This window comes from Daktulosphaira vitifoliae, unplaced genomic scaffold, assembly GCF_025091365.1.
Source record: "Daktulosphaira vitifoliae isolate Bord-2020 unplaced genomic scaffold, ASM2509136v1 Scaffold_4, whole genome shotgun sequence".
In the NCBI taxonomy this organism is placed as follows: domain Eukaryota; kingdom Metazoa; phylum Arthropoda; class Insecta; order Hemiptera; family Phylloxeridae; genus Daktulosphaira; species Daktulosphaira vitifoliae.
Window position 1 is genome coordinate 10,100,443 of NW_026099575.1, and position 12,739 is coordinate 10,113,181.

General features: G+C 28.2%; 1 protein-coding gene across 1 annotated transcript; it reads left to right on the forward strand.

Annotated features, from left to right (window-relative positions):
* Positions 1 to 2,342: 2,342 nt before the first annotated feature.
* LOC126904924 (uncharacterized) lies at positions 2,343 to 4,802 on the forward strand. The gene is made up of 4 exons (XM_050684330.1): positions 2,343 to 3,406; positions 3,974 to 4,233; positions 4,285 to 4,497; positions 4,555 to 4,802. Exons 1-4 carry the CDS (start codon positions 2,343 to 2,345, stop codon positions 4,800 to 4,802), a joined length of 1,785 nt encoding a protein of 594 aa, XP_050540287.1.
* The last annotated feature ends 7,937 nt before the right edge of the window (positions 4,803 to 12,739 follow it).

The following is a 12,739-nucleotide window of genomic DNA, read 5'->3' on the forward strand; positions in this document are numbered from 1 at the left end:
CAAATGGCTACCATATTGAAAAATATACTATTTTTGTATGATAATTATGGGTTTTGTATTTTATTTTAATAGAAGTTGATGTTGCTTTTGCAATTATCCATCAATTTTTTAAAATTAAACACTATCTACAGATTTGCATCGAAGCGTTTCTTATGATAGTGATTTTAATCACTGTCAGAATAAATCTATACTGGACCCAACTATGCAATGTCTCCACTATGCCGCGACCCCACTGTGCTATTTTTTTTTTTTTATAATTGACAATCCATATACTGATGTATTTTCATTATTTTTTTCAAATTTTTTTATTTCGTCAATAGGCGTAGGAAATGATAATCCGGAAAAATTATAATTGTGTTTTAATGATCTATGATTAGTTCCAACAAAATGAGAATTATTTTTTCCTCACATTTTTTTAGCCAATATCGCCCATTTAAAACAACAAGATTCGATATTTTGAGGATTTATAATACAGTGTTTATTTTTAATATCTTACGGTAATTCTATATATGAGCTGGCCGAAAATGGGGAATATTTATAAACGCCGAGAAGTATCCCATACATATTTAAAAACGTAAAATTGCTCCCCTTGCCGGCGTAATTCTCCTCCTCTTCAAATAATTTTTCGAATGTTTTATCAACAATCTTGCCATTATAAACTGTAGGCAAATAATTCCTCGGCGCTTGTTTTAAAAGAACGATTTTCATTTGTATCGAGTTGATTTGGTATATTAGAAGTGGACTCCAATTTTAAATTAAATTTGATAGGACCCATCGCTATATTATAATCAATACCGTATTTTGTGAGATCTATATTATGTTGTAATTTATTTAATTCCAATAATTAAATTATAAAAGTATTTTTAATACTTACGGCTCAAGAGCGTTTTTCTCTGAAAATGTCAAACTGCATACATGACATGGAAATCTAATCCCGTCGTGTTTTATTCGATGCCTCACTAAATTTCTTTTGACGGAAAAAGTTTTTTCTCACTTTTCACAGTGAAACATATTTATAATATAAATTTAGTGAAGTCGATTAAGATTCTAATAAGCATCAGTGATTTATACTGCAAGTACCACGATGTGATCAATGCTTTATCATAAATCAGCAACTGTCTCTTATCTTAAGATGCGTAATAATGGTCTGCGAGTTAAATACATTTTACGCCCCTCCGTATATTGTGCGAGAGAGTTGTAGATATATTATATTATTGAAGTGGTTATTATCAGTGGTCCACAATCAGAAATTGGTGCAGTATAAATCTAGCCGTATCCAGGAAAAAATGAGCGAGATAATAAGTATCAGCAGTGATTCGAATAATTTGAGTCGCGAATTATTAACTTTTGAGGACATATTTAACGGTTAGAATACATTTTTAATTACGACTAAATAATATTTACTAATATTTAAAAATTAATTTAGCTCAAAATACGCAAGGTTTTAGTGATAGTGATAGTGATCAAACTAACATGACACGGCCCGCGTCGCTTCGTTATACACGATGGCCCGCGACTCGTGCCACCTTTATCAGCCGTCGCCCTACTATGAGTATTTGACTGACCAACACCGCGTGTTATACGCTACGGTGCAAAGTCCAGCAAATGCCGCACGGCCCGCCGCAAATGGTGCGTGAGTCTTCCTCCCTTTGTGATAGCGACAACGTCGACCAACCGATCCGCACCCGCGCACCATCGCCTTCAACGCTGCTAACCATTTTGCCGTCCAAGGATTACGCCGGACATCACGTCGTCGACGCCAGCGAAAGTGCCGCGATATTATGCGAAGATTATTATTACTGTATTTATCTTATCGGTTTGTTTATTTTTATTAAAATAATGTGTTGTCGCTCATTTAATATACGGCCCACGGGTCTCTACAGGCACGGCGCCAAGGGAGGGCAAAGTGGGGCTCGAGCCCCCCCCAGAAAACCGTCCAGCCCCTTCGCCAGCCCCCCCTATTGAAAAATATTTACGAAATAACAATAACTATCAAAAAGTCACATTACATTATTTTTAAAAGAACTTCATAATAGAAATTACGAAATATACTTTTTAAATATTTGAAATTTATATTAATACTTTCATTGGCTTTATAATTTATAAAATATCAAAATGCCGTGATTATAATATTCATAGTGTATACAAGCCTACGTTATCGCGTTCGTATCAATGTGTCAACGCCTTACATAGTCTATTTTTAAACAGGTTTTTATTAGATGATTATAAGACGTCAATTTTATTTTGTTTATCAGTGCATTTGCCGTCGTGTACGTGTATGTTTATTCGTGTGTTATATAGTGCAAATTTGTTTTATTTGATTTTTGATTAATACTTCTAACATGAGTAAAGACAATAGTTGTATTAAATTAAGAAAAATCTATTCGTTTTTTGGTCCAAATTCACATAAAGGAGAGACCGAAACGGCATGTAAAAAAATTAAAATCGAAAATACAGAAAATGAAGAATGGGAAGTTCAAAGCAATGACACCAGTATTGGTACTGATAATCATTCATCAGATTCAGATGATTTTCAACAGTTAAACGATCTACAAGAAATAAAGAATGTTGAACCAGAACAGAATCAAAAACAGGTAATTGAGAATCAAATGGAAATTTTTTCTAAAATAGGACCTAGTGATATAACACATATAGTCAGTGATCCACCAACACAACCAATTTTAAAAAATTACCCACAGTCTAAGTTTGGGAAAGAATGGAGACAATTCCGTCCTGAATGGTTCAAATCATATCCTTGGCTTGAATACAGTGTATTAGATAATGCTTGTTATTGTTTTCCTTGTAGATTTTTTTCTCATAACTCTGATAATTCACCATTTTATAAAATTGGATTCAAAAATTGGAAAAAAGCTCTTGATAAAAATGCAGGAATTAAAGGCCATAATAAATCTTGCATACATAAAACTTGCATGACGAAGTGGGAAGGGTATAAAAACTCCAAAAAAACAAAATCAATTTTAACAACATTAAATGAGGCTAATTTATCTTTAATTAAAGAAAATCGATATTACATTTCAGTTATTTCAGAAATATTATTGTTCACAGCCTGTCAAAATATTGCACAACGAGGTGATGATGAAGGGTCAGAAAGCCTCAATAGAGGAAATTTTTTAGAACTTCTAGAACTTTGTGCTAGGAGAGACGCAAGATTTAAAGCTAAAATAGATATATTACCAAAAAATGCGAAATATACTCATCATACTATTCAAAATGATTTATTTTATGTAATGAGTAAATTAGTTTTAGAAACTATTGCGAAAGAAGTTAAAGAAGCCAAATATTTTGCTATTCTTGCAGATGAGACAAAAGACGTGAGCAAAACTGAGCAGTTATCTATTATGGTTCGTTATTATCATAATAACACAATGAATGAACGATTTTTAGGGTATGTTCCTTGTAATGAATTAAATGCGAAGGCTCTTTTTGATTACATAAATAAAACACTGTCAGACTGTGGAATAAATATTAAAAACTGTATAGCTCAAACTTATGACGGTGCAAATATAATGAGTGGTAAACAAAACGGGGTTAGGTCAATTTTTCAACAGCATGTTCCTCAAGCACTTTACACACATTGTTTTAATCATAGATTAAATTTAGTAATTGTTGATGTATGTAAAAATATACCTGAAATAGAAAAATTTATTACTCTACTTCAACAATTGTACAACTTTATTAGTAGGTCAACTGTTCATACTAAATTCATAGAACTTCAAAATAAATTATTACCGAAAAAAAAAATTATGGAACTAAAAAGGATTTGTGAAACTCGATGGATATGTCAAATTTCTGCTTGTATCGCTGTAAAAAAAACATTTCCTGTGATATTACTTTTATTACATCAAATAAGCCTAGAATCCAAGAGTGAAAAAGAAATGGAAGCTAAATCACTATTATTTCACATTAATTTTGAATTTATATTTTGTCTCTACTTATTTTGTGACACATTTAGTGAGATAAAAATTGTGTCAGATTATTTACAAAAACCAGATTCAGATTTGGGTTCTAGCTGTCTACTAGTAGAATCATTAATTAATTACCTTATGGAATTTAGAAACACCTCAAACAAGTTTGAAGATCTTTTGACAGAAGTGGAATTATGTGCACAAAAAAATAATATTCAACTTCCTAATGAAACAGTTAAAGAAACAAGGATTCGCAAACTTCCTAAACAATTTTCATCATATATAACTGAAGTAACAACTTCTGAAAGTAGAAAAATTAGTAATAATAACGATATAAAAACAATGATATTTTTTCCAGTCCTTGATAGAATGGTTAGTGAACTCAATAGAAGATTTTCAGATCATAGTGAAATTTTAACAGGTATCAGCGCCCTTATCCCAAAATGTGACACATTTTTAAATTTTACAAATATCAAACCGTTAGCTGAACACTATAAATTAGACATAGAAAGCTTAGAATCAGAACTAACACTAATTACAAAACTGATTAAGCGACATGAAGCTGAAAACGGTATTCAGATAAAAACAATTCTTGATTTTATGCAGTTACTTGAAAAATATAAATTAGCGTTTTCTGAAATGTATATACTCTGTATTATTTCTATTATCATTCCACCATCTAGTGCTGGAGTTGAAAGAACTTTCTCCAGTTTAAGACAAATTAAAAATTACATGAGAAATAAAATGACTAATAAAAGGCTTTCAAATATAGCAATTTTATCTATAGAAAAAAAAATTGCTAAGAATTTAGATTTGGAAGTTGTTGTGGATAAATTTGCAGCTATTCACAAAAACCGAAGAATATTATTAACTTGAATAAATGTTTGATGTAAAAAAACAGTGTTCAATTTACTTATTATTTTAAAAATTTTTAATTAAATAATAATATTGTATAAGATAAATTTACTTCATACATTTTTAATTATACATTTTGTTTAAATGTCTAATTAATATAAAAAGGATTTCATAGAGTATTTATTTATTTATTTTAATGACCTATGAATTATTATAACATCTTACAAAGTTAGTACTTAAATGTGTACACTTAACACCAACTATTTAAAAATTTATTTGATTGGAAATTTGAAATCTACTTATTAAATATTTGGTAGGTTATCACCAGTTTTTATTTTAAAAATATTATTTTTGCTGGTATTGGTACAAGATTTTCAACCATTTACAACATGGTGCATTATTAGGTATAGTGTGAAATATCAAAATTTAGTTTATTTGATATATTTGCTACTACTCAATAAATTCAAAAATTAATTGAATGTATTATTAATCATAGTCATTGAATTAATGAAATTAATAACATTTTCATGATGAATGAACAACATTCAGATAGAATAACATTTTTAGTTTTTTATAGATAAACCTTATAGTATTGCCTAATGAGAAAAATTATTTCCTAAAATTTCAATCAAATATATTTTAATATATTTCTAATATTTTCATTTGTAAAGTGAGAAAAAATATTTTATTCATTTATTATTACATTTATTGAGTACTAATTATTGGATGAAAATAAAGAAACAAAGGTTAAATTTGAGTTAAATCAATTCATCTGTTCAATACTAAATACAATTATTTTAATTTATATTTATAAAATATAAGTTAAAGAAGCTTAATCATTCAGTCACTAAGGTATGTGAAATTAAAGAAACTTGTCTGTTATTATACATTTTCTTATATTAGATAGAAATATTTGACAGTATTCTTCAACAAATTTTAACTATTTAAAACTTTGTACATACTATTTATTTATATTTTATTTAAATGGTCCGAGTACTTTCTGAAACACTTTAGCCCATGGAATAAAAATATTTGCCCCGCTCTGCCCCCCCTAGAAAAAATTGCTAGTGCCGTGCCTGGGTCTCTACCATCAAAACCAGTGTCGACCACATTTTTTTTCGACGTAAGTCGTGTCAAACATTACAATCAACAGTGAACAGACTAACATTTCAATCAATAGTATACAACCGGTTAGCGGTAAGTAATGATAAAAATGTTATTTATTGAGGAAAATAACAAACATTATTTAATTTATATTATAGTCCTGAATTGCGAGTGTAATACAGTAACGATCGATTTTACAGTAAACGGTGTTTGGTGTATGTATACTTTAACATTGGTCCACATAATTTAAATCCAAATTAAATTCTAATTTAATTTTTATTCAGCTTCGTATACAAGCAGCAAACCTATTGGTATAGTTAAACCCGTTAGACGACGAAATGACATTGTGAGTTTTTATTTACAAATAGTGTTATTAAAATATATTTAGCAGATAATGATTTCAAATCCATTTATGTATTCCTTATATAGGGGGTGTAATTCTTACCATCTGTTAAAAAATATCTATTTTAGTGCATTTTAGTGCAAAAAATTTTTCGATCATTATTTTATTCTTCTAGAAATCCATAATTTTTTCTTAAAGAATGACGAGTGACAAGAGAAATATTTTGGCTGATTCAAAATTGAGCATTAATGCTCATTCGCCATCTAAATCGAGTAAGTTCGCTGCTGGGTATTATATACTGCGATTTTAAAGCTCTATTAAAAAAAACGGATAAAAAATGGAGGCCTGATACCCGTGATATTCAAGAACATAAACCGATGAGCTATGGTTTTTTAGTAAAAGCGGCGAATAGTGTTCCAGTTGAATTATTAAAACACTTTAATATTATGATAGAACCAAAAATATACAGAGGAAATAAAAATAGTCGGTCGGAAGATGTCGCCGCTCGGTTTGTAAAAGATAATATGTGAGGAAGCTGTGAAAATCGAAGAACTGTTGAAAACAAATAATGAAATTTTCATAACTGATAAAAAAACTGAAATACATGCATCAAAAACAAATTGCGATCTGTGTAACAATGAATTTAATGATTCGAATCACAAAGTTGCCGATCATAATCATTTAAGCGGCAAATTCAGACATACACTATGCAGCAATTGCAATTTAAAATTGAAAACAGTATCGTTTGTACCTGGATTTCATCTGCCGGATGGTGCTGTATTGGGTGAGGCCGAGTTAGGTTCGTCGGGTATGACTGGCTGGGGTTTCACGCGTCCGCCAGATGACGCTCGGAAGTGTCGGGTTGCGTTGAGTTTCGTCGTGTAAGATTGCGCCGTGTTTCATTTACCCCTCCCCACCACCACCCATTATATCATTTGGGACGAGGTTGAGGAAGTCGAGCCGAGGGGGATGGTCGGCATACAAATTATAACTACTGTTAATGATAAAAAAAATCAGCCAATTTTCATAAATTAACTGGAAAGTTGCTCTTTTAATGTACTTTACTATTACATTAATTAAATATTAATCAATTGCTGATAAAACCATATTTCTATTGAAATCAATAAAAGCATAAAGCTAAAAATAATATAATAAAATATTGCATTTATTATCGATACCTGTATTATTGTAATCTTAAAACCACAACAATGAAATATATAAAATATTTTTTATTAATTAAATTGTTGATATTTCAACATGTGAATATCAATGATCAATTATTAAGTCACTTATATTTGATCAAACTAGGTAAATCACGTATAAAGTGTATTTTTTAATTGAAAATTTAGACTGGTAAGTCAATTACTATATTTAATATTATGGTTAATAATCTAAAAATAAACATTGTATTTATTCTAACATAAGTAAAATTTTTTATTTAACTCAAAATAGATGCACTTATGTAATACATTCGGCACGGATGGTCTTATGATCATCTTACTATGTAACTGCTATACAGCTTTTTTCAGATAAATAACACAATATTGTTATTTTAAATATTTCTTAAAATCAAATACCATTATTATATTACTTTACTACATATTTTTGTATGATCTCTGTCATTTTCGTCAAATTTTCGATCAATAAATCGTAAAATTTTTATTATTATATGAACAATTAATGTTATTATTTGAATCAGTATTGTAAAAGAGTCGTTGAAACGATTAAATTTCCCTATATTGATAATAAGTTTAGGATATAAAATTATAGTCTCATACGTATTTACCGTGAATTTTGTTTTTTTATGTTTAACATCAGACTTTTATTAGATGATAACACACTTTGTAAAAATAGTTCCATATTTTTATTTGTTTGTAATGCAATTAGACAAACAACATAAACTAATAAACTTTAATGCTTTAAATTATAAATCCGAAAGTTTTAAAAAGACCACTAACTTGAAGCCTTTAAGTTTCTTTAAATTATAGTTTTTTGACACTTATGGTGATCGATCGTTTTCTCACACGTGTTAAAATTAAATAATAAAATTGTTGAAAAACTACTATGAATTTGTAAAAACATATATGTTAAAAAATGTTATTATCATGAACAAAATTGTAAGCATTTATACACACATGTAGCTAATTTGCCTATACAGAATGACGTGACGATATCAACTAGTATTTTTGTTTGAGTTATTGAATTTGTATTGCAAATGTAAAAACTATATGAAAGCGTTAAAAATTTTCTTTAGTTACCAGCATATAATTTATTTGCCTTAGATATGTAATTTACTAAGGTTCAATGTTCTATATTATGCTTATTTTTTAGTCACAACTGAGTGGTGAAAATAAATTAAAAAATTTAATACGTGAAATAAATATTTTTCCCTATATTAATTTATATTTTATCGAATAATTTCTGAAAAAAAAAAATGAAGAGATTATATAACTATTTATTCAATTGCAAAAAACATTTTTAAATTTTTTTTTAAGATATCAATAAAAAGTCTGACAAACTCTTCAAAATGTATAACATGTTAAAACATGTACTTTTAATTTTTTTCATAGGTAAAGTATTATACATTTAATTATTATATAGCTAATGTTGCCAATAAAATTGTTTTGTTGGCTTATATAAAAGTTTTTTAATTATAAAAATGTTGTGTTTAAAATTAAATATTTCAATTATAATAGAAACAATAGTAGAATAAATCTGTAGTATTTTGTGTGATAACCTATTAAGAGCTCTTCTACTTGCGTATGAATATAGTAAAATTCGTTAGAAAATCTGAGGTGGTGGAATATCTGCCAAGTAGTTTATTTGATCAATGACTCAAGCTATCAGATTATTAACATCGTTCAAAAAACAATAATTTTATATGGCAAGTGTAATAAAGTGGTTAAAATTGTAAAGATTTCTTATGATAAATTTGTTGTTATTGTAAATATATATAATGAATATATAAATTGTGAATAAAGCTGTATTTAATTTACCACACTTTATTTATTTATAAAATTTATGAGGTATTATATTATTTTATCAGTTTGTAAAATATCATTTTCAATTGCAAATTTGTTAAAATATTATAGTATGTTGATTTTATATCTGCATAAAAATTATTAATTGCATTATTACTTTATTTTTATGGATTGAAAACAATAAAAAAACAATATAAATCACAAGAATGTAATGTAATATGGTAATGTTTATTTAATAGCGTACATAAATATCATAGAAAAGTATTTTATAAACAATCATTAAGTATTAATTTTCTACAAATGAATCTATATGGTTTAAGCAAATCTAAAATAAAAACGTATGACGATAAATTTTAAAACAACTTTTTTCCTAATACTATCAATTTATGTCTAGAGTGAATTTATTAATAACTGTATTACCTATATTTTCTTCCTAAAGGTGTAATTAGTAATAATCTCTTTAAATAAAATGAAACAGAATACAATTATAACACAATATTTTAGTTTTTATACAATTGTGTTAAATGTTAATAATATATTTTTTTTTATAAAAAAATAGTTATTTATTATATATTATACAATCTCTATAGATATAGTGTCTATTTTAATCAAATACATTTTTTGCTATTGGGTGAAAATATCAATTTTTATTTTTTATCATTAGCAATGAGGATGTTGTCAATGCTTATAAAATTGCAAATATTCTTGAGCTAATACTCATTGATCGCAATTACAGTTTATCTAACAGAAAAATATCGCGAAAGAAGGTTATTACTTCCTTGATAACAACAATATTGCTTCGCTTCTTATAGTTTTCAACCCATTGGACTAATTTTTTAATGAATTGGATGACTTGGGTAATAACAATGCGCCAGAGGAACACCATTTCTTAAATGACGTTCACTGTGATAACGTTGATAGGATTCATGATAGCGCAGGAAATAGAAGGGAGAAGCTAAAAAATATGATGAATGAATTTTAGCGACGGAGAAAATCATTTTTCTATGAACGTAGAAGAAAATCGTATCGATGGCAATTTTGNTAAACGTAGAAAAAAATCGTATCGATGGCAATTTTGAAGGGAACGACGAAAATTATAAATTGAATTAATGACGCTTGTCATTTTGATGATTCCAACATCAATTTTCCTTTTTTGTAACTAGATTTATTTGTGAATTATTTTACTTAAGTGTTATTGTTTTTTTTCCATTAATTTAACTTTAATTTGAAGTTGAAAAATTATTAATTAATTTTATCATAATGTTTTTATTTTTGTTATGGTGACTTTCAATACTTTTTCTCGTCTTTCACTGAACCAATTTTTTAAAATGAAATATCACAAATCGTATTTAGTTGAAAATACTCAAAAATTTTCTTTCGTTCTCTGTAGATGCTGGAAATACCAAAAAAGTTAATAATTTTTAAAATCGGTTAATTTCGAAATTGTTTAAGCTATTTTTCTTAAAATTGTCATAACTTTTTAAAAAATGTATGAAAAAATTTTTTGCAACTTTAACATAAACATATAACTTTTCAACATTAGTTTTGAAAATGTTCCGGAAATACTCCGAGTTCAAACATACGTTTAAATAAGTAAATATTATGTACTATCTGTTAAAAAAAATTGCCTTGATAACTTTTCTTCTATGTGTTAATGCCTGCCATAGTTAAAAAAACATGCTATTTTTGTGTTAAAATTTGGTGTCATTTGAAAAATGTGTGGATCACTACAATTTTTTTATAAATACTTTATGTATACCTTTGTACACCCTTTCATTCCTTGTAATTTTATTATATCGAATAATTTCCCTTTATATAGGGAAAATAGTTATGTTGGCTCCGGGTAGGATGGAGCACATGCCGCATATGCCGCATCCGTGTCCCAAAGGACAAGGGACTGCGCTGCTACAAGTGTAAAGAAGAGGACAACCGGGCCAGGGACTGTCCCAAAAAGTTTGGAGGATTGGAGAAGTCCGCCTAGCGGCTCCGTCCTCTTCATGTTTTTGTGAATTATATGCCAACCCACAGCGAAGTCCTACCGCCACCTCCATGTGCTGCGACCTGGGCAACGGATCCCACTTTGGAATTTGGCTAACGGGGGAGGCCACGTCGTGTTGTGACTCAGCTCTTGATTAATGTCGGGCTGAGTAACAACACCGCGATGTGAGTTTTATAGCGACTTCGGCCACCCTGATGCAATACCTCACGGTAGTTCCAGGGCGGCCGACATTATGTCGACCGTAAAAAAAAGAGTAAATAGTTGTTGACGATGCTTTTGAAATAATTCAACAATTCCTTCAAAAAATTTAAACACTATCAACAGATTTGCATCGAAGCATTTCTTATGATAGTAATTTCAATCACAGGCAGTTATCTTCTATACTTGTCCCAACTATAGCACGTTCTCACTGTGCTGGGTATTTTATATTGATTTTTTAGCGAATTTTAACGGTTGTTGTTTTTACTTAATTTGTTTTTTATAAATATTTATATTATTTTTTCTCTTTTTAAATTGTAATAAACATTCATTATACACATACAACTTATGTTTTACTATTTAAAAAAAAATTTCTTCATTGAAAATCATCAAGGTAACATAAAAATAAACATGTACTTTTTTATAATCACAGAAATATAAAATACTTATTATTTATAAATAAAAAGTTCTTATTAAAATTACCAATACTGTCACAGCTATAGACTTGAAGAATGTTTTAAAATAATTTTAATGAATAAATTATAAAGACTAGTAAATTTTATTAATGATATTATATAGTTATAAAATTTTGTTTTTATTTTATATCTTTTAAAATGCATATTTTATTTTTAATACTTTAAATGGTGTCAAAATTAGTTGAATATTGGACTAAGTTATAAGACTTCAAATAAAATTCTTTTGGAATTTAAATAGCATCCAATGTGATTGTTTCTTACGTAGATCACTTTAATTTGAAACTTTAATTAAAAATTTTAGACACGATTTGTAATTTTTCTTAGAAAGAGTTTGAAATATTTATTTAAACTAATATTAATTTTATGTTTCTGGTAATATTAAAATATGCGTTAATTACTATTAATAATAACCTGACTAATATAAAAAATGTAAATAATATATACAATTATAATCATATAATATAAAATTAATTTCATTATTGAATGAGCTAATTCTGTTTAAGTAACCCCAATGTGCACTTATGATTTTATAAAAATTAACTAAATGTATTTTTAGAGTGGCGGTTGGGATTAACAATTTGCAAACTGGTGCCATACTTTCAAGGAGTTTCTGTCAATGCATCGATAAATTTTCTGGTGGCGATATCAGTGGAGCGATGCATGTCTATATGTTTTCCGATGAATCCAGTGGGTAAAGGCATTTGCAAACGAGCTGTTTTCGTTGTATGGATAATATCTCTTATAATTACTATTCCCTGGGCACTGTATTTTGACGTGCAACTCATGGATGTAAAAATTGATCGCCAAGTAATTCTATTTTAGCCATCTTATTATAATTGATTTTTTTTTGAGTATAT

Coding starts and splice junctions, on each gene's coding strand:
- LOC126904924 (XM_050684330.1), top strand. CDS start 2,343: ATGAGTAAAGACAATAGTTGTATTAAATTAAGAAAAATCTATTCGTTT. Junction 3,407..3,973: donor ATGAATGAACGATTTTTAGG/GTATGTTCCTTG, acceptor TGACACATTTAG/TGAGATAAAAATTGTGTCAG. Junction 4,234..4,284: donor TGAAGTAACAACTTCTGAAA/GTAGAAAAATTA, acceptor TATTTTTTCCAG/TCCTTGATAGAATGGTTAGT.